Below are 24,326 nucleotides of genomic sequence, written 5' to 3'. Positions count from 1 at the left end.
AATTATATTTTGGTATGTTGAGATGTATGTTGAGGTATGTTTTGGTATGCTGAGGCATATTTTTGTATGCTGAATAATATTTTGGTACGTTGAGGTATGTTGAGCTGTATTTTGGTATGTTGAGATGTATGCTTGCTGAATAATATTTTGGTATGTTGAGGTATATTTTGGTACATTGAGGTATATTTTTTTATGTTGAGAGGTATGTTGTATGCAATTGTTTTGATAGAGGGAAACCAGATACATTCCTAGTTTCAATATTATTTGTTATTCAGACATTCTTCTTTAAACACAATAAGTATCAGCTGTTTGAAAAGTTACCCAAATTTGGTTTTCGACCATTGAAAATGGGTAAAATTCAACAATTTGAACATGGAGCCACATTGAGATACCTATATCTATGGGATTTAACCATATAGGGCCTTAAAATAAAGATCACAAAAGAACAATTTATTAAGGATGAGAATCTAGAAGGATATTAAGATATTTTTAATACTTTGGGCAAAAAAAGAAGAAGTGCTTTTTCCATTTTTGAGTCATTTTTACCCACCTGTAATTTGTCTCAAAATCTCAGCTGAAAATTGTCATCTTGACCCTCCTGTACAAAATAGTGGATTACTCAGCCAACATACATCCATGTTATTTCAAAATGTTGGCTTTCTTCTTCAATTATGTTTGTCTTTCTTCCGAAAAAATATTAACAAAATCAAAAATTAGAGCCAGGGAAGTTTCTGAAATTATGTTGATTTAACACGGAATGACCCAGATAACCTTCTGGTTGAAAATAGCTGATACGTGCAACACACATCAACAGAACTCTATATTAATGTGCCAAGTAGCAACGTGCTGTGAGATGAGAGAAAATGATATAAATTTAGAGGAAGAAGAAGGATGGATGACTGAAGGGAAGGATGAAGCAGTGTGGTGGGAGGAAATGAAAGCAGTGAACATATGAGGCAGGGATGGAGCGAGAGATGAGCATGACAATGTGGAGGCGTGTTGATACACACGTGCATGATGCATGGAGATAAACTGTCAACATGTGGACAGACTGGGGGAGAGACGCCAGAGACGGTCGCTGCATGATGGATGATGTTCCCATGAGAATCCAGCCGACTGTGGAGAACAGAATTCTAGACACACGTGAGTGAGCTGTTGGATCCACTTGTGCTTAAACCACATTACTGCTTGATGATGGGATGATATGTGGAGAGTTGGACACACGTTTCTTTCAGCCTGGAGTCTTATGCAAAAAGTGTAACGCTCTCATAAAAAAAGAAACCATGTTCTGCATTTGGTGTAAACCAAGGATACTCATTAAAATCTTGATGCATCGGACACAGTGTAAGGCTGTATTCAGAATAGCATTCCACCACACTGCTTGCTCTATTTCTGCAGTATACATACTAGGGCTGCAACATAATAGTGATAAAATAACTGTCAGTGTCAACAAATTTAAATTTCAATTAATCGCATCTGCGTAAGCAACCACCCAGAACACCCTAGCAACCACAATGCAACCCCTCAGAAAACTCTAGCAATCACATAGCAACCACCTATAACACCCTAGAAACAACTCAGAACACTCTAGCAACCACCAGCATTGATAAAGCACAACTCCCTCACACCTTTAGCACTCATAGATAAGAGCTTTACTACCACTGAACTTTACTGTGGGAACCAGGCACTTCTCACTGTACTCCTCCTCTAGCAACACCATAACATTTTGGATGCTGTTAGATCCAAAATGATTGATTTGGTCTCATGAGACCAGAGTATTGATTCCCAGAATCTATATTTTGTAAATATGGGCTTTGGAAATGGCTAACTGACTTTATTGTGCTTTGGCTACAGTAGGTAGTTCCAGTGAAAACAACAACCATGCATGTCATTTCTGCAGGCTGCATCTTAGCTTAGAGTCAGCTTTTGCTGGCTCTGAGACACTTGCATGGTATTTCTCCTGCTCGTTGTCTAGCAAAAAAATCCCTCATCACTAAATGAAAGCTTAAAATGAAGGCCTGATTATTTCAGGGGCCTTGTCACAAGTTCATTGTTTTTGAATTTCTGTATTACTTTTGCTATATTTTCACACTTAAAACAATGATTTGGTAATCCTCTTGTACCACTGTCCTCTTTTGTGCTAAGAAATAAGTCTCCAGACGATTCTCTCCCAAGTGCTTCCATTGTTGTCAGCATTAAGTCTGAGAATGATTCAGTGGGCTATATAACACTTTTAATTGTCAAGAAATTACTTCTCTTTAAATGTTTTGGTTTAACATACTTACCTGTTGATTAAACATCGCCTTAAACTTAAACGTAAACTTTTATTTAGTTTTATTTAGTAACTTTTAGGAGGGTGTACTCATATTTGCTACACAACATTTGATAAGAAAATCTTATTTTCCTGAATAATTTTGACATGCTTCTTTGGTAATTGATTAAGCAGACTTGCTGGAACATTATATCTCTAAAGAACCCTAACATGTCTTTTAAGTAATTGAGTAATTTCTGACTTTCAGAAGTTTCAGAGGGGGTGTACTCATTTATGCTGTGTATAACCACTGTAGCAACCACACCCTAGAACACTCTAACAACCACCTATAGACCCTAACATCCACATAGCAACCACATCCTAGCAACCACCCAGACCACCCTAGCAACAACAGAGCAACTACCCAGAACATCCCTACAACAACATAGCCACCACACCATAGAAACCACATAGCAACCCCCCAGAAAACTCTAACAACCACCTAGAACACCTTAGCAACCACCTAGCAACCACACCCTAGAAACACACCCAGAACACTCTAGCAAACACATAGCAACCCCTCAGAAAACTTTAGCAATAACATAGCAACCACCTATAACATCCTAGCAACTGCCCAGAACACCCTAGCAACAACAGAGCAACTACCCAGAACACCCTAGCAACAACAGAGTAACTACCAAGAAAACTCTAGCAACCACATAGAACACCTTAGCAACCACCTAGCAACCACACCCTAGAACCACACCCAGAACACTCTAGCAAACACATAGCAACCCCCCAGAAAACTTTAGCAATAACATAGCAACCACCTATAACATCCTAGCAACTGCCCAGAACACCCTAGCAACAACAGAGCAACTACCCAGAACACCCTAGCAACAACAGAGTAACTACCAAGAAAACTCTAGCAACCACATAGAACACCTTAGCAACCACCTAGCAACCACACCCTAGAACCACACCCAGAACACTCTAGCAAACACATAGCAACCCCTCAGAAAACTTTAGCAATAACATAGCAACCACCTAGAACACCCTAGCATACACATACTGTAGCAACCACACCCTTGCAACCACCCAGAACACCCTAGCAACAACAGAGTAACTACCAAGAAAACTCTAGCAACCACATAGAACACCTTAGCAACCACCTAGCAACCACACCCTAGAACCACACCCAGAACACTCTAGCAAACACATAGCAACCCCTCAGAAAACTTTAGCAATAACATAGCAACCACCTAGAACACCCTAGCATACACATACTGTAGCAACCACACCCTTGCAACCACCCAGAACACCCTAGCAACAACAGAGTAACTACCAAGAAAACTCTAGCAACCACATAGAACACCTTAGCAACCACCTAGCAACCACACCCTAGAACCACACCCAGAACACTCTAGCAAACACATAGCAACCCCTCAGAAAACTTTAGCAATAACATAGCAACCACCTAGAACACCCTAGCATACACATACTGTAGCAACCACACCCTTGCAACCACCCAGAACACCCTAGCAACAACAGAGTAACTACCAAGAAAACTCTAGCAACCACATAGAACACCTTAGCAACCACCTAGCAACCACACCCTAGAACCACACCCAGAACACTCTAGCAAACACATAGCAACCCCTCAGAAAACTTTAGCAATAACATAGCAACCACCTATAACATCCTAGCAACTGCCCAGAACACCCTAGCAACAACAGAGCAACTACCCAGAAAACTCCAGCAGCCACCCAGAACACTCTAGCAATCACATAGCAACGACCTATAACACCCTAGCAACCACACCCTAGAAACCAGAAAGCAACCACCCAGAACACTCTAGTAACCACATAGCAACGACCCAGAACACTCTAGCAACCACATAGCAATTCCCTAGCAACACTCTAGAAACTTGGTGGTGAGTTTTCCACATAATTCTGTGAATTTCACACAAATACATAAATTACATTTCAGTAATTTACATGACCTTTCACATATGCAGCTTCTATCATCATTAAAAAATTAGAAACAGAGCCGATCAAAAGTGACACATCCATGTGCTGCTGATGTTGTGCCGTCATATTTTTTTGTATAATTTTGCGGCCACCATCTCATTTATTAAATGGTGTTTTAATGGAAGTGTCCAGAGAGCAGGTGCAGGAGTAAGGCTGGTCAAGACGCCGCTGACATCTCCCCGTCTGCTGGTTTCATTTGATCACGCCTCACTGTTACTGTAGCTGGACAGCTGCTGCCGCACATCTCATTTTAAATTCAATTCGTCTATGTTCCTCCACAATTAAACGCCCTCTGACACACACACACACACACACACACACACTCTCTCTCTCTCTCTCTCTCTCTGAGTGGATCCTCAAATTCAGGATTATGTAACTACTATTAGATTTGTTTTTTCTCTTGCCATATAAGGTAAAAAAGACTGACATAAATTCAGTATGATTAAAAATACTATTATACTATTTACAGTGTTCACCAACTCTGTGTAAATAAAACAAAAAAAACAGCTGCAGGTTGTTTTTTGAGTCTGTGGGTTGAAGCGAAACGTGATTTTTACCCCCCAGAACTCATGGAGATTTGAGAAGCAATCGTGAAAACGTTATTCTGCTGTTGTATGGCTGTGGCAGTTTTAACCACTGACTCTTCATCCTCATCCTTTGGAAGTATTTACAAAGAGAATTTGCTTTTGCAGAGCAGAAAACAGTGTCTTCTCATAGAAAGCTATATTACACATTGCCTGAAAGGTAATATTCGAAAAAAGCATAATAATGGGGCACTTAAACAACAACTTTTGCCACTTGTGTTTGCCGTTTTGCAACAAAAGTGCTTCACAGTGCAAAATGTGTTTTAGTGAGTGGGAATGTGTTTAGAGTTTTGCAAAGAGTGCATGAGATTTGCAAACGCTGCCTAACAGCTTGAACTTGTTTATGGTTTTGCAGAAAGAGTGATTTATTCGACAAATGGGTTTAAGCCTTTGAGAATTTGGTTCAGAGAATGGGGTTTAGTGTCTTAGCAATTGTGAAAAACTGTTTCAAAGACAAGGCCTAGTCCCAGACAAAAATACATTAAAATGCATCAGTAATGCTGTTCTAAGAAACGTTTATAAAAGCTACGGATTAGTTCACTTCAGAATTCAAATTTCCTGATAATTTACTCACCCCCATGTCATCCAAGATGTTCATGTCTTTCTTTCTTATGTTGAAAAGAAATTAAGGTTTTTGAGGAAAACATTCCAGGATTTTTCTCTATATAGTGGACTTCACTGGGGTTCAACGGGTTGAAGGTCCAAATGTCAGTTTCAGTGCAGCTTCAAAGAGCTCTACATGATCCCAGACGAGTTTGCATTTGTGTTTCTGTTGTTTTCTCCTTTAGCTGTTCACTGGGGATTTTACGGCAATATTCTCTGCTGAATTACTTTGGAACAATATTTATTGTGAGAAGTACTATACACATAAATTTGATTTAAGCTGAAAATGTTTTTCATCAGGTTTATACAGCTAATATTATTCAAAACATTAGGATGCTGTCAACAATACAAAATACATATCTTGCAGATAATTTTGTAATCATTTGTTTTGGCTTTAGTACAATGACAGTTTAAAAATTATTTAATTTAGGAAACATGCTGCCTTTGTAATATCACACTCGCAATTTTTCTCACACATATACCTAAAAAGGCATCAAAAAATTTGAAAACGCCTGTTGTAAAGCACTAAAGCTGTGAATGATGTAACAGAGCCAATCGTATATCCTAGACTGATACAGTCCAGTGCACTAGACCATCATCTCTTATTAAAGCTGCCGATGGCCTGTCGGACACATATGTGGCGCGCACCGGCGGAGCTCTGAACCATGTAGCCTAACGTACATTTGCCCGTCTTCCTCCGTGAACCCTGACGCCAAACAGGCAGGAGAGTGTTACTGTTAAAGCTGTATTTATGTCCTGTGTGCGTGTGTCTGCGGGCACAAGCTCGCTAAGCCCAATGCTGTCACACTTGGCTGGTCTTTATTTCCATATCACTAGGAGGGTGATATTGAGCCGGCCCTGCCTCTCTGGCTGAGCGCTTCCATCGCTATCTGCGCACGTGTGCGTATGTGTGAATGCGAGAGGGAAATAGTGAAACGTGTGTGTGTCTGACAGTGACTTAAGCTGTCCGTCTCAGCACGATGCTTCTGCTCTGAAATAACACACAGCAGTGAATCTGGCAACAATGAGGAGGACAGCGGTGAGGAAGATTCCTGGAGAGGGGCCGGCTGGATATGTGTGGGCAGTTTTCTCCAAATTCATGTCTGATCTCCTGTAAGCTGGATGTTTTACCTTCATTAACCTTTGGAACGACAGATCGAATTGCCGAAGCTGACAAAAGTGTTGACATTTAATATCACTTGAGGTAAAACTGTGAGAGTCACTGTGAAGTTATCACAGTGTTAAAGGAATGAAAAAATTCTGTCATCTTCATTTACTCAACCTCATGTCATTCCAGACCTGCACGACTTTCTTTCTTCCGTGAAACACAAAAGGTAAACGCAAGGAATATTCCGGCCACTTCTGTCACACGTACAATAAAATTACTTTTATTCTGCAAGGATTCATTAATCAAAAGTAACAGTAAACGTTACAAAACAACAAACTAAATGCTGTTCTTTTAAACTTTCTATTCATCAAAGAATCCTGAATAAAAATGTAACATGGATTCCACAAATATATTAAGCAGCACAACTGTTTTCAACATTGATATTAATAAGAAATGCAGCAAATCATCATAATAGAATGATTTCTGAAGGATCATGTGACACTGAAGACTGGAGTAATGATGCTGAAAATTCAGCTTTGATCACAGGAATAAATTACATTTTAAAATATATTCAAATAGAAAATGGTTCTTTTAAATTGTAATAATATTTCACAATATTACTGTTTTTATTGTATTTTTGATCAACTAAATACAGCCTTGGTGAGCAGAAGAGACTTCTTTCAAAAATATTTAAAAAAAGAAATCATACTGAGCCCAAACTGAACAGTAATGTACATTTTTGAATATTTGAGACAGACAACATTCATTGAAATTCTTTTGTTTAAAAATAATTTTATTGAAATCTTTTTCAAATTAATCAAAAGATTCAATTGTTTGAGTCAGATCTTTTTTCTTTGATTCAGTTTTACATTTTTTCCCCACAAAAATCAGAGTGCTCAGGTTCAACTGACTGATTCATTAATTCATCAAATTATCAGTAAAGAACAACTAATCATTATATGATTCCAGAAGACCAGTGCTAGTCCTCACTATACGCAAAGTCTCCGAACCACCAGGGGGCCCCCTTGCTCTCAAAAATGATTTAATGACTAGGGCTGTGTGATTAATAGAGTTTTAGTTTGTTTTTGATTAAGGATTCCAATGATCATGTAAACGCAATTCCGCATTCAAAGCAGTGCGCTGTCCCCTTTCCTACGTAGCGATCAAATCAATCAAATGCTCGATACTAAAAAGGAAATAAAAGTGTATTGAGCTGCGAAAGCGGCTTTCTGTGCGTGTGATCCGAGATGGAGCGCCACCTACTGGTCTGGCAATATGAAAAATGCCTATTTTTGCTTATAACTTCTGAACGGTTTGTCCAAAAATCATAAAAGTCTTCTTGTTAGATTCAGAGCATCATGCTGAGGGGAATGATATCCAACTTTCACATATCGGCCATTTTGAATTTTGTCATAAAATGCTGTATTTTAGGAACACATTAGCATATCATTATGAAACTCAGTATGTTTCTTCAGCACTATGCCCTGACAGTACTCAAAAAGTTTCAGGGCAGCGCCACCTTGCAGTCAAAAGTTATAATGAAATGTACAAAAATGGTAATAACTTTTGACTATATTAAAGGGTTAGTTCACCCAAAAATGAAAATTATGTCATTAATGACTCACCCTCATGTCGTTCCAAACCCGTAAGACCTTCATTCATCTTCGGAACACAGTTTAAGATATTTTAGATTTAGTCCGAGAGCTTTCTGTCCCTCCATTGAAAATGTATGTACGGTATACTGTCCATGTCCAGAAAGGTAATAAAAACATCATCAAAGTAGTCCATGTGACATCAGTGGGTTAGTTAGAATTTGTTGAAGCATCGAAAATACATTTTGGTCCAAAAATAACAAAAACTACGACTTTATTCAGCATTGTCTTCTCTTCCGGAATCCTTTCCATTGAATTGATTCCATTGAATTGATTCCATTGAATCCTTTCATCTGTCGCCGTTGGTAATGCACTTTTACGTCGCCGTGGTTGTTTTTGGCGATTAGGACATCCACGACATGCACACTTACGCACCATTTTAAAAAATATAGCAATACCAAAATACAAACAATGTAGAATAGCTTGAATACAGCGTGCGTCTCCCTCAGACTGTAAACGAAGCTCGGGCGCACCGGATAACACGTCAGCAGCGTCTTACATCAGCAGCGTCACTGCGGAGTCGTGAACCACACTCCGGAGCAGAAGGGGGCGGTAATGCACCAATAAGCTGGATGCCAACCGCCGTAAAACAGGAAAGAAGAAGAAGAAGCAGCGGAGTCGTGAACGTGGATTGACAACAGACCCGGAAGAGAAGACAATGCTGAATAAAGTCGTAGTTTTTGTTATTTTTGGACCAGAATGTATTTTCGATGCTTCAAAATGTCGCGGATGTCCTAATCGCCAAAAACAACCACGGCGACATAAAAGTGCATTACCAACGCCGACAGATGAAAGGATTCAATGGAATCAGTTCAATGGAAAGGATTCCGGAAGAGAAGACAATGCTGAATAAAGTCGTAGTTTTTGTTATTTTTGGACCAAAATGTATTTTAGATGCTTCAAAAACTTATAACTGACCCACTGATGTCACATGGACTACTTTGATGATGTTTTTATTACCTTTCTGGACACGGACAGTATACCGTACATACATTTTCAATGGAGGGACAGAAAGCTCTCGGACTAAATCTAAAATATCTTAAACTGTGTTCCGAAGATGAACGGAGGTCTTACGGGTTTGGAACGACATGAGGGTGAGTCATTAATGACATAATTTTCATTTTTGGGTGAACTAACCCTTTAATCTATTGTAATGAATCCATAGTTTTCAGTCACGTGACTGTCGCAGAGCCCTGGCAGGCAAAATAGCCATGTAACTGCAGCACAAGCCTGTCAATTTTCCATCTTAAAAGCAAAAATATGCAAACAAGATGCAAGTTTTGCGCACTAGTGACCTGCAGTGATTTCAATCACTGAAAACGGCGGGATGATTTTTAAAAAGCTAACGTGAAAAACATAGGGTTGTTATTTGTACCAATAAGGGTTAAATTAAGCAAAGTTTAACACTAATCACGGATTTGTTGATCTGGGTTTAATTTTAAATCGAGTTGTGTTGCACCACTTAATTTTAAACACAGATTAACTATGCAGAAAGATCGTAGAATTAAATAAATGATGACAAAATGACCATTTGTGGGTGATCTATCCCTTTAAATCGCTCATACAGTATCAATGAAACCAGAATATAGTAAAAAGATGTGTGTTATCAACTCTTGTTCTTATCCTCCTAAATCCCACCTGCAGTTTGCTCAACAATGGCAGGATATCTAGGGATCATCACTCGTACCCAGCCTCCCGTGTACAAATCAGTGTGTCTCCGCTGCAATGACTTCAGCGCCACAGACAAACAAAAATACATGACAGGAACAGCAAACTGGGAAACAACACACACCTTAAAACACTTCAAATCCATTATGTCTCGATGCAGTCAAGGGGTTCACTTCAGGGACATCTCGAAAAGGAAACGTCTCTTGTTTCTCTCTCACCTGTTCTCTCCACACACACAGACCGAGGCTAAACCAGGCAGCTCTTTTCTCACAAGCCACACTTCTGACTAATGGCATAAAATAGCTTTTTCTGTGAAATTTTCACTGCCCTTTATGATTATTGCAGTACAAATGACTTTAAACGGCTGTCATGGACACTTTGCAAGTGGTCCACGGGCGGTTGTCTGGGCCTGAGACTGTAGTGCCGCCCAGGTTGCTGGCTAGAATACCTCATTTCCTTTACTTACATCATCAGAGCATAACCGCACATGTCTACAGGATCACGCCTACTCTGTAGATCATTGTGTCATTGCATCACTTCATACTAGGTGGATGCACATGAAATGAATACAGATGGTATTATAATGCCAGGATGAGTAACAAATCAACGTTTACTATATTTTTCTTAATCATAATTTGGAAGGTTGTGCGATTTGACATCTTATATTGCAGTCAACATTGCTGCTGACCTCTTTCAGACTTCTTTCAGTGAACAAAATGTGAACTACGGTAAAACAAAAACGTATTACAGTAACACTGTACCTGTACTTTAAATCTCTTTAGTTCACTTCAGATGTGATGCTGTCTCAGTCCACTTTACATTCACATTGTTTTATTAATAATAATAATAATAATAATAATAATAATAATAATAATGTAAAACATTATATATAAATTAAATATTTTTAGCATTATTATTTTAAAAAACAGAAATATGTTATTTTTTTAAGATTACTATTGTACTGTAAAATAAATTATAATTTTAAATAATAATAATAATTATTAATAATAGTTGTATTATATAATTAAAAATAACAGAAATACAACTATTGTAATATTAAAATTATACTGTAAATTCAATTACAATAATAATAATAAAATGTTAGTAATAAATTAAATATATTTAGCATTATTATTATTATTTAAAAACAGAAATGTTATTATTTTAAGATTACTATTGAGCTGTAAAATAATTTGTATTAAATAATAATTAATAATAATACTTAGTAGTATTATCATAAAATTAAAAAGAAGAGAAAAAAGTATTGTAATATTAATATTATACTGTAAATTAAAATATTCAATTACAACAATAAAAATAATACTGTAAAATATTCATCATGTAATCATTTTTAAAGTATTATTATTATTTAAAAAAATAAAACAAAGTATTACTAATTTGAAGATTACCATTATACTATAAAATGAATAATATTAAATTATTATTATTCTAATCTAAAATGAAAAATAAGACAAATATATATGTATAGCTGATATTCATCAGGTCAGTCATAATCACAAAATCAGTTTGAATGTCCGCTGAGGAAAGCGATATCTTTGTCTTTGTCCTTTTAACATTTAAGAGGATTTCCCATGACAGCGCTAGTCAATGCATTTGTCAGTTGCATCTCGTAAGATGTTGTTTAAAGTAAAAACAACGTCCTTGTTTTCTTGTCAAGTCAAGTCAAGTCAAGTCACCCTCATTTATATAACGCTTTTTACAATGCAGATTCTTGTTTCAGTCCATTTCAATATAAAAGTCTTTGCGACTGACTCACTCATTCATAAAGACAGTCTTTGACGCCATCTAATGGCATATTAATGAAACTTTCACTGAAGTCAAAATCACTAACGGATTCTCTCAATACCAAAAATATGGCATGTTATTTATATAAAATATTATTTATTGAACAATGATATTTAAATGAACAACAATAGCCATTATAACAGTATAAGAAGTAAAATAGGAAATAAACACAAGCAAACAGTTCAGTCAAACGTATAAAAGCAGCGCTTTAAGCGCAGGATTTAATTTCAATGTAAATATAAAGTTATGAATCTTAATATAGCCCTTAAGCCAAATCTATTAGCTCTGGAACAAGTTATAGATTAATAAGACCAAAGATTGCCCATTTGATATACCCAAAATGAATTATACCTCATGTTTAAACACTTTCTACATAAGAGCCAGCGGCAAATTCCTGAAGGACTGGCCGAGATGAAGCTGTTCTCTGTGGGTACATGAGCTCTGAACGCTCGCTGACGGCCTGGAGCTCACATCTCTGAAAGAGTCTAAACTAATTTTCAAATATGTTTACACATAAATCGCATATCTGAGGTCTAAACAACCATATTCTCACCTAAAAAACTCTTAAAACTACATTCCGTTACAAAATAATGGATCAAAGCCTCATAATTTTATTTTGGTCTGTTTTTTAATCTGAGGGTGACATGCTATAAACCTCTCTAAAGAAAAATCTATGAAATATGTAATAGGCGACTCAGATCACATATTATGCGTCACATGATTAGGACACATTGTTTGAGAAAGCAACCAGTGCTTACCATTACCCAGCTGCCTGCATGAGTCCATCCCTGGAGCTCAAATCCTCACGAATCACATCACCGTATAAGCGTACAGGAGCCGCTCAATTGTGTGAACTGCACAATTAACTATTTCTCTAATAAACTCCAAATGCATGAGCACTCAGCAGGGGCCACAGGCTGTACAGGCTACATCTGACGCCACGCCGCTTGATTCACAAAACCAAATGGCCTTTGCCACTCAATGCCGATCCATAAACGTAATATGGCTCTCCTCTCATGAGCACACATCATCCGAATGTGCTTTCTGCTATTATAATCATACTCATAAGTGGCTCACACAGGACAATATAATGGAAATATATAATTGAGCTGTGGCAGGTGGATATTGATACAGATGCATTTCTCATATTGTGTGAACGATACGGCCGCGGCGTTACGCTGATGAATAGCTTGTTTTTCAAACACATTGATTCGGCGGGGCTCCTGGGGAGTGGCGGCGGTCGATGGAGAGGCTTCGGGGCGCTGTTACACCGTGATTCATTTCAAACTGGGCCACGGGAGGGCGGAGGAAAGACAGCGGAGGATGAGAGCGTAAAGAAGCATGATTATTTTAACACCGAGAGTACAAGTGCTTTGATGAAGAGCTCGGGTGTCAGGGGAGCAGGTTAAGACACCGTCTGAGCGGATGTTACTCACTCTTCCTCTCTGGTTTTATCCTCAGAGGACTCGCACTTCTCTTTTCGTGTGACGTAGGCTTTTATGAGCTGTGTGTGAGAGCGAGACAGCAGGAAATACAGGGTTGGGGAGTAACTAACTAAATAAACTGAAAGATTCTGACCTGCTTTGCATCCCAATACTTTCCCATCCCGCTTTACTGTGTCGATTAACAAAGAGCAGGGGTCCCATAATAAAAAAATAAAAAAAACATCACTTGTGGTTGATGTGTTATATGATCTCCCCTGTCCACTGAAGCTCATTGAAAGGCCAGGGGCTGGGTGGGTGTGACCCTTCTGTTGCCCATAGTGACAGTGCTCGGGCTACTGAGTGGAATGATTGAAGGCAGTTATTAGTAGAGCAAGGACACTCTCCATGGCGACCATTCCAGACGGGCCCCGGAGGGCCAGGGTGAGCTTTGATCACAGTCTGATGCTTTGACAGGCTCCCTACCCAAACACAGCGCGAGACAGCGACAGAGAAAGATTTAACAGAGCTTGCTTTAATTTCATTTTATTTATTTATTTCCAATAAAATCGTATATTTTATAATCAGTCTAATATGCACTACAGTTGAAAAGTTTGAGGCTGGTAAGATTTTTAATCTTTTTGAAGAAGTCTCTTAATATCACTCAGGCTGCATTTATTTGATCAAAAATACAGCAATATTGTGAAATATTATTACACTGTAAAAAATTATTTTCATGATTTGTTATCACAACATTTTTTATTTTGTCAAATCAACTTAATTATTAAAGTGGTTTAGATAATATTTTGAGTTTCTGTTGATTAAACCAATCGCCTTCATTGTATTAACTCAAATTTTTAATTTCAATGAACTCGAGATTTTAGGGCAACCTGGTAACTTACTTTTTTAAGTTAAACCAACAATTTAGAAGTCTCTTCTGCTCACTAAGGCTGCATTTTAGTTGATCAAAAATACAGTATAAACAGTAATACTGTGAAATATTATTATATTATTATTATTAATATTACTGTGAAAGACTGTGAAATAGCTGAATTTTCAGCATCATTACTCCAGTCTTCAGTGTCACATGATCCTTCAGAATTCATTCTAATATGTTGATTTGCTGCTCAAGAGACATTTTTATTATTATCAATGTTGAAAACAGTTGTGCTGCTTAATATTTGCATTGAAACTGATACATTTTTTCAGGATTCTTTGATGAATACAAAGTTCAAAAGAACAGAATTTATTAGTTTTTTATTTATTCAAATTTAAAAAAACATCCCAACATTTCCGGAATTCGAGCTGTAAAAGGATATTTGATTATTAAATTAGTTTTTAAAGGGGGCCTATTATGCCCCTTTTCACAAGATGTAATATAAGTCTCTGGTGTCCCCACAATGTGTCTGTGAAGTTTCAGCTCAAAATACCCCACAGATCATTTATTATAACTTGTCAAATTTGCCCCTATTTGGGTGTGATCAAAAACACAGTTTTTGTGTGTGTCCCTTTAAATGCAAATGAGCTGCCGGCCCCCTTTCCAGAGGAGGGCGGAGCTTTAACAGCTCACGCTTCGGTTGCTCAACAACAACAAAGACGGAGAATCTCACGCAGCCAAAATGAGGATTGTCAGTAACGGTCAGTTTACATCCAGATGGTGCAACTTACCCACTGACTTGGATGAACTTACCCCTAACTTGGAGTAAATTCAGTGCCCAAGGAAGTCGACCGGAAGTTGAAGTCGGCCGCGTGCCGCCATCTTGTAGCAGAACTTCACTTGCGTTAGCATCCCATTGACTCCCATTCATTTTGGCGTCACTTTGACAGCGAATAACTTTACATCTGAGGCGTTTAAAGACTCCATTTGTCCATTATTTATTTCTAAAGATACACGACAATGTATAAAGGGCTCCATTACCTTCTATGTTACATTATGGCCCCGTAGAAACAGTTTTTGTAAAAATAGGCTAACGATTGCGTCATAACCACTCGACTCTCTGTCGCACAGCAGAGAAATTACCGTACAGACAGGAGGAGAAGCTCACAGGCAATAGTATGCATTAACTTAATATGGCGTACTGGCGTTACATTTTAAAATACTATACAAAATAATTAATCAGAATACTTACTCCTGCTCACTCACGCCAAAGAACTCCCCGCTCAAGCTCGCCGTCTCTGCAAGATTAACGATGGCAGTTTGCACGCACAGCTACTAGAAGATTTACATCTGTCAGACAGGTTGCTGACGTCATCAAGCTTAGTTTGAGTCTGCGCGTCAGAAACGGAAGTGCTAAAAATCGCTAAAAATGGGCTTCACTTGTCTCAATTGAGTTCCAATGGGGTCGCTGTGTCCATTTCTTTTACTGTCTATGGGTAAATTGAGCCACAGGAATACTTTTTTACAAGTAGCCATATTTTTAGAACCCTTTGTCATAGATGTATTCTAAACATTTACAATTATGGGAAACATCCTGAAATTACTTTAGATACTTTCATTGTACTTCTGCCTCATTTTCCCTTATCTTGAGAACAACATAAATGGCTCATCTTACCCCACTCTCTGCTAGTGTCCCAAATCAGTCAGTTATGAGGTTCTATTTCAGTTAGAATGCAGACAGTGAGAAACAAGGCAGCTTCTGAACAGTTTTGTTTGTCTGAGTGCAGCTTTAGAATCTCCGAGCAGAGATTAGAATCTTTAGAATCTAGATGTCAGTGCACACACTCATTCTTCAGCGCGATTGGACACAGAAACTAAGAGTGGGCGTGTCCCAGTGATGCTCTCGAGGATCTCATCCGGCTCATCTCACTCTGTGTCGCCACAGGCCGCTGGGTGTTACAGCGGTGCTAGCGTGTTTCCTTTCAGGAGTCTAATACGTCAACATAAGGCAGACAGACAGGCCATCGAGAGGCAAACTTCCTTCCAGGATAAATGACTGTGCTTGTTAATAGGTTTGTGGAAAACAAAAGCTGAGGGCAGTGGGTTCCTAACACACACTCGGTCGTGACAAAAGACTGATGTAGGATGGAGCGAATCAAGACTTCCAAACACTCACCGGTTCTCGCGGGACCACAGTAGATTTGTTGCAGTGGGACTAACAACTGTTAGTCATATGCGGGAGGTATTCCATTGTCGGCCAGAGAGAGCAGTTGTTATTTAGTTAGTTTTTCAATAAAACATATGTGAAACACAGTTCTTTGTTCCCTGTAGTGTTGGGACACAGTGAATGAATTCTTTCAAACTGTGTGTTTCAGTTCTTGGACAGTGCACCCCAAAATGAACATCATTTTGTGTCATTTCAAACCTGTAAGACTTTCTGTAAGAATGCAAAAGAGGATATTGTGAAAGTGTCTCAGGCTGTTCCCCCCCCCCCTCCTTACGATGGGGTCCAATGTTATTTTAGACCCAATTAATATCTAAAATACCTTACTTTCTATTGCATTCCACTGATAAAAGAAAGTCTGGCAGGATTGGAACAGCAAGAGGTGAGTTTATGGAGCAGAGAAGGTCAATGTGCTGAAATCTTCAGTGAACATGGTGTTTACAGAGGGTTCTTTAAATTATTTATTATTATTTAAATTATTATTTATTATTATTTTTTTTTTAAATAATTTAAACTGTTATGTTTACCTTTTGGAAAATATGATGTAAGCTCTGCTCCAGAACCTAGTGAGCTGCCTTACTGTGTCTACATAGGGAGCATCCTGACTGAAATGGAACCTTAAAAGTGAGTGATTTGGAACACCCTACATATAAGCTGCAGCTCTACACATCACAGGAATATAACTGCACACATACAGTGCACGACAATAACTGTTGATTTGAATACAGGCAAAGCGAGAGGAACAAAACAAAGTTCTGAAACGCCCTAGGCATTCTGAACAAAATCAGGATAAATCCTACGGCAAATTTTAAAAAACAAATTTTATTAAATAAAAACTGAAACAATAGAAAATGGAAAATACTTTTTTTAATTATGCATTTATGCCAAGAAATGGTTTATGCTGATTATGTCCAAAACTTCACTTTGCCTAGGGTCTTTCCAAACATTTTGAGGGTAGTTTATGACATTACATGAATTTCAGTAATTTAAGATTTTGTTATTCAATTATTTAAAAAATAAAATAAAAAAAAGTTTTATATATTATATATATATATATATATATATATATATATAAATCCATATTTATAACCTTTCCTGGAAATAACCACATTAAAAACTACACTCTAAAAAATGCTGGGTTAAAAACAACCCAAGTTGGGTTGAAAATGGACAAAGCCAGCGATTGGGTTAAATGTTAACCCAACGTGCAGGAAATTTTTATTTAACTCAACTATTGTTTAAAAATTACTGTATGACTGACTTAAAATGAACCCAAAATAGGTTGGAAATTAAAAATCAGACACATAATTACTAGAGGCAACAATAATAATCAAAAGGTGAACATTTATTACTAAACAATTTAATAAATGTTTATTGTTTAATTATTATTCATTAAACTTATTAATAAATGTTCATTTATTAAACATATTAATTTCCAACATATTTTGGGTTTATCTGAAGCAAGCAATACAGTATTTTTTAAACAACAGTTGGGTTAAATAAAGCTGCCAAGCATGTTTGTCAAACATTTAACCCAACCGCTGGGTTAAAACAACCCAAACACTGGGTTTGTCCATTTTCAACCCAACTTGGGTTGTTTTTAACCCAGCAGTACCTTATATTTCCAAGTTTTCTCAAATCAAGCAGCAGTAAAAAAAAACAAACAAACAAACAAACATATTATTTACTTAATATTATAAACAATTATTTGTTTAATATTATAACTTATTAATATTTAAAAATGTATTAAATTATTATTTAAGATTTTAATTTTTACCATTTAAAAACAACCTCATATTTCCAGGTCTTTCCCTGATCACGGCAGATTGCAGGAATGGACCTCGTTTGAGCAGACGGGATGAAAATGATTATAAATTGGGAGCAGATGGACAAGAAATAAAAATCCCGGGTGGCTTCGGAATGAAACTTGCTGGAGTTGGATGGAAAAATGCATCCTGTTGTAGACCTCTACACTCCAGTTTAACTAGTCTGAGGCTGAGAGACTGTGAACTCCTGAGTGTGTCTGATTATAAAGTGCTGTGTGTGTATTTGTGTGGGTTGATGTGTGTTTAAAGAGTCAAGACTTATTCTCCTGGCAGAAGCCAGTGTGTGTGTGTGTGTGCGTGCCTGTGCATGATACGTGTCTCAGCCAGACGGAGGAGGGTGTATTTTTAGTTGGGACTACACTCTCTTATAATGAGCACACCCCCACTGCGATCCCGACACCTCGCTGAAACACAGATCACAGTAAGAGAGAGAGAGGGCTACCAAAGGGAATACTTGATGATAGCAAAAAAGTTCAAAATGACAGACTAAGATACAAGAACAAACAAACCAAAAAAACTCAATAGGATTACTCACATGAATAATAAAAACCAGCATTAGCATTAACCCATATGAATATTTTTAGCCCCTCTGTTTAATGTTAACCAACAAATTCCAGGAAAGCCACATTTGTTGCTTATTTCTGAGTCATTCTCAACGCTGCGAGCAGAGGGAGTAAACTCACTGGTACGACTCAATGACATCCTGATTGATAACCAGCTAAGCTACACAAGGGTGATCATTGATTTTGTGATGAGCTTGTGTGGGTTGAGCACTTGATTGACAAAGAACGGACCTCGTAATTCAGAACTCACCAATGACTAACTGTTGATTCAGTTCGCACACAGATACAAATACAAGTCCATTTCACACTTTTAAAGGGGTCATGACACAAGAAATCAAATTTTCCTTGGTCTTTTGGCATATAAGAGGTCTTTGAATCATTATTACATCCTGAAAGTTCCATAACTTAAAACGTCCTCGTCATCAATAAAAAGCATTTATGTAATCAAGCTGTAAAAAAGCTTCGTTTGGAACAGAGGTGGCATGTGACGTCACATGGGGCACAATCATTTCCATACGACTGCCTCTGGAGCAAGACAACAACGCCTACTTTTACATCATCGCATCGTTGGCCCCGCCCACTGGTGTTCAGTTGATGAGCAGTGAGTGGATCTGAAGTAGTTGTTTACGATAAGATTGTGATAATAACTAGATTGCGATACCATGCAGATGTTGTGTTGTTCCTGTCTGTGGAAAAACATCATCTTTGCATAAGCTGCCGAAGGATCCCGATGTCAGAGAAAAATGGATCAGTTTATTTTTAACGAACGTCCTAGTCACGTCAGCGCTGACTTGCGTGTTTGTACTGTACAGTGACTGTTTTGAGAACAAATTGCAATGTGAGACTGGCTTTGCCCAAAAACTTTTGCTCAAAGATCAGGAATCAACTTTTCTGGAATCAGCAAACTGTAAGTAACGCATTTCATTTTAAAATTGGTAATAACAGTTAAATTCATAACGAATAATCCTAGTATTTTTACTTCAAAGAACGCTCTCTTTATAATGGCTGAAGCTGAGCGAGTTTATCTGGACACTTGCCAAAACTCCTGTTACAGTGACGCTCTTACACTACACTATGAGTCTTACACTGTATTTACATCGTGTTTGCATTGTTAGTTATGGTGAAAGTTTTTGTGAGAGTGCAGAAATTGCGTTGCAATGATGAGATCACTGCATTCACGTGATCAACAGATCTGCTCAATGCTCATCACTGCAACCTTCCATGTGATGGAATAGATCTAAATATAATGTAATAATCAACACTTTTCATGATTTGTTAATCTCGACAGCTGTAACAGAAAAATGTGGTAAAAGCATTCGAAAAGGATTCCACATGTAATACATATTTCAATTGCAAAGATGTCAGCCAATCACAGCAGTGGGCGTTTACACTGAAGTCTCACAGCAGACACGCCCCTTAAAACAGAGCGTTCAAATCAGAGGGCTAAAATCAGGGTTGAAAGAGAGCCATTTATTTGATGTAAAAATCATATTAACGTTATAAGTGCACTGTGCACCTCAGGAAACATTATAAAATAATAATAATAAAAAAAAAATCTATTTCATGTCCCCTTTAAAAAAAGACTATAGTCAACTGCAAAACATCTACTATAATACAATGAAATATTTGGCATTGTAAAACAATTATTTCATAAGAATGCACCAATTTTAACTCTGTAAAGCCTGAAATATGAAACAATAGTCTGAAAACTATTTTTAAATGCAACAGCACACTGAAACTATAGACAAAATCTAAAAAAAAAGTGCATATGTGTTTGTGTTTTTGTTGTGTAAATGATACATCAGGGTATTATGGCTCATATACAGTAGTATGATATGGAGAAGAGCTCATCAGAGGCCCAAACTGAGTAAAAACATGCAATTTACTGCAGCTTCTGATATTTATATGGGCAAAAAGTAAGAAGATATTCTGATGTAAATTAAGTTATTTAACAGTCTAGCAGAATACTTGCATAAAATACATTTAACTCTCTTGTCATTCTATATCTTCCAATATTATGTAAATGATGTTTGGATAATCAAGTAAACCTAAGTTGCTTTTTAATAATAATATAAAATGTATTCTTAAGTTTACTTTATAAAAGTCACAGCAAACATTGCGTTTACTTGACACTTGTACCATGACCTGAAGGGGGGCGTTTTTACAATTACTGTATACTAAAACACCTTTTACTCGATAAAAAAGAATAATCAATAAGATGACAAAAGGCATTTAGTGGATTGTGTACAACAGTTTTTTTCAGCAATGTATTGATCATGTTGACAATTTAAAGGCCTTAGAAATGTGTGCATTATTTATGCATAGGGTTATGTGTCCAGCAAAGGAGAAATACATTTTTTCCTCAAATGGTGCAGTTACAGCATCTACCAGCAGGGGCGAACTGTCAAACACTAACAAATCCCTTATTTTGACACCCATTTAGAAAGCAAATGTTTTAAACAAGCCATTACCTTTTGTCAGTGGGAGGTGTTTCCTTGTTCCCTGGTACCTCCTGTAGATCTGGAAGGTTGGCGAAGTCATCTTGCTCAGCCAATCCGATCGCGAGGGACAGCACAACCATCTTCCCCTCTCTGTCACAAAACAAAGAGGCCAAACCAAACAAGTGATGAGCAGAACCCATTATAAACTAAAGGAAAGCTGGTCAAAAAACTTGAATTTTGACTTTAAGTCTTGTCTGAAAGGTAAAAAATGTTCAGTACATTAACTCTATGTTGTAGGGGTGTAACGGTACACGAACATGACGGTTTCTTGCAGATTACTATAATATTAAAAGTTACAATTAACAACAGAGCCAAACTATTAAATTCAGTTGCTATTTATATAATAAACACTCAAATGAAAAAAACAACAACATGTAAATTGCACATAAAGCAGGTTTTGCATTAACTTCTAAATCTAATTATACAATTATTTTTCACATTTTTTTACACCAATTCATTTTTGAAATATGATCATTTACACAGTTACTGTCATAACTTGTTTTCATGACAAATTTAATTAAACACATGAAATAATCAAGACATATAATGAATATATGAGCTTATATAGTGCATATATTTAGTGAAATGCTTCATTTCTCTAGTGAACTAACATGCTGTGGACACTAAATGACTTGCCTGAGGTAAATGTAATGCTACGTGAGATATTATTCTCAAGCTGTTTTATTGATGTCTTTCCACGATTCAAACACTGGTTGAGAGATTACATGTAAACATATCTATGCATAGATCATCTGTTCTTCTTCTGCTGCTTTTTTCCCTGTTGTGGTGGTTAGCAAACAGTGTTGCATTACCGTGTGCGCCCCCTTCTGGATTGGAGTGTTAATCGCCTGTGACTGACTGTATGCACCGAACTGTGACGCCCGTACCGTGGCGGTTCGGGGCGAATACATGTACCGTTACACCCCTACTATGTTGGCATAATATCAATCAATCAATCTTGAGCAGCAAATCATCATATCAGAATGATTTCTGAAGGATCATGTGACACTGTAGACTGGAGTAATGATGCTGAAAATTCAGCTTTGATCACAAGAATAAATTACATTTTAAAATGTATTCAAATATAAAGCTATATATAAAAATAATATTTCACAATATTACTGTTTTAACTGTTTTTATTTATTTATTTTATTTTCTATTCTCCAATGAATTTGTCACTCATAAACAAGTTTATGCATAATTTAGATTTCTTCTTAAAGACAGAAAGAGTCTGGGGGGTGGTTTGTATAATTGTATTCTAGAGATTCTTTGTTTTTAAAAAAGTAAAAGAACTTAATAAACAGTTGTTAACAACAACAACAAAAAAGACAAAGAGTCTGGAATCAAATCTCAGAGATTTTAACATGAACTTAAACTTTACAGTTTTCTGAGATCCTCGGTCCTCGTTACTTTAACACTCTATTGCTATAAAATGCAAGTATCTTTTAACACCATTATGTTTCATATTAAGCCAAAGCTATCTTGTAAGAAAAGAAAAATCACAAATGAGTCTGCAATTACATTAACTGGAGACTGGAGAGCAGATGGAGAACTTCAGTCGAGAGCTCTACAACGTCTCAAACTGTGCTCTGATTTGTCAAAGATGCAAATGCAAATGCAAATGCAAATGCAAAAAAAAAAAAGAAATCTATGTAAGATTTTTGGGAGAGACCTCTGAAACAAAGCTGACACCAATATGAAACATAACTGAGAACTCCATTAAATCTCCTGAACTATGAAAAAGAAATTCATTATCCTGTAGGATTCCTCCATGTTTCTCTCTAACTACAAATTTCCCCCCTTCTCTCACACTTCATTAATCAACAGGTTTTATAACGATTTACGCTCATAAAGGAATCGGCAGACCGGCATGTAAAACGAGCTTTGCTGGGGGCTAGGACAGAATCAGTGTTACGCAGGAGCGCATTAAGCCCACACACTCTCGTTTATCGATTACGTGAGTCTAAAACATCACCCTTACAAGGGCTGTAAATGGCCTTCACAAGAGGCTTCAGCTCAGATTCACAGCAGGGTCCTAAAGGAAGACTCGTGTCTCCTCTCCGACTTCATCTGCAGACAGCGGCAGGAGCGGTCAGGGTCGTGTGCATCATGTCAAAGGATTGATTGAGCGCTGCTCACATGGTAAACATAAATAAAAATGAAGATGCATGTATTTTAATACAAATTTTTATAGACTTTTCACATGTACGCAATTTCCCACGAAAACCATCCTTACGGGTCTAAAATATAAACACTTGTAATAGGCTTACCATAGTGAATCAGGGTAAGACAAAAACACACTTTGCAAGAAGGATTGATGATGCATTGACTTGTTATTTAAATTTGGGAAATTTTGAACAACAAAAAAAAAGTTATATAGTGTACCGTAAAAATATGAATGGAAAGATTCCCCTTTGTCTCTAGTCACAGAATCTGTTTACCATTCATTTGATATTGTGTTTGTTCAAATCAATAAAGCGCAGCACTGCTATAGTCCACTAGAGTAAAACTCGTAAGCCCAGAGCTTCACGGTTCCAGCGCTACAGCACAAATCACACGCGTCTCCAGAACAGGCAGGAGCTTAATTGCCTGTCAGACAATCATGGTATCAGGGAATTAGAGCTGGAGCTGGTTACAGTTACACAATCCTGTAAAGTGAAAGATTATTGCCAGTGTGCTAAAGGATATTAACTGTGCTGGAGATTAAAATTGAAACTTGTGGCACACAAATATTATATCAACGCGCCTCACGCATTTACACTACCAGACAAGAGTTTGGACACACACACACCCATATTCATTTTATTACCATTTTCAACATTTTTAGAATAAGAGTCATCAAGTCATTAAAACTATTAGAATATACAAATGGAAGTACAGAAATGATGAAGAGAGCAAAAAATGATATACAAATTAAAACTTTTATATTTGGGCTTCTTGTTTGTATTACAGCTCTGCTCACAAATAAAATAAAATAAAATAAAATAAAATAAAATAAAATAAAATAAAATAAAATAAAATAAAATAAAATAAAATAAAATTAAATTCATGCACAATTTCTTCTAAATAGGCAAAAACCTTTACATCAAAATGCTTTTAAGATCACAAGAAATATTTCTACTCAAGAAATTTACTCAAGTGTGTCCAAACTTTGGAGATTAAAATTGAAACTTGTGGCACACATATTTATTGAAAGCAAAGTTAGATGTACA

At 37.1% G+C, this 24,326-nt stretch overlaps 1 protein-coding gene across 1 annotated transcript in view; it reads right to left on the bottom strand.

Moving 5' to 3' along the window:
- Window positions 1-24,326, bottom strand: part of LOC125264411 (synaptotagmin-7-like) — a 74,818-nt gene that overhangs the window by 30,773 nt on the left and 19,719 nt on the right. The window contains exon 3 of the mRNA XM_048183686.1: window positions 21,085-21,204. Coding sequence (XP_048039643.1) covers window positions 21,085-21,204 — 120 coding nt within the window. The remainder of the gene's footprint in view (window positions 1-21,084; window positions 21,205-24,326) is intronic.

The sequence above is a fragment of the Megalobrama amblycephala genome, linkage group LG3, assembly GCF_018812025.1.
Source record: "Megalobrama amblycephala isolate DHTTF-2021 linkage group LG3, ASM1881202v1, whole genome shotgun sequence".
NCBI lineage: Eukaryota > Metazoa > Chordata > Actinopteri > Cypriniformes > Xenocyprididae > Megalobrama > Megalobrama amblycephala.
Note: the sequence above shows the minus strand (reverse complement) of the source record. Positions and strands in the feature narration are given on the sequence as shown.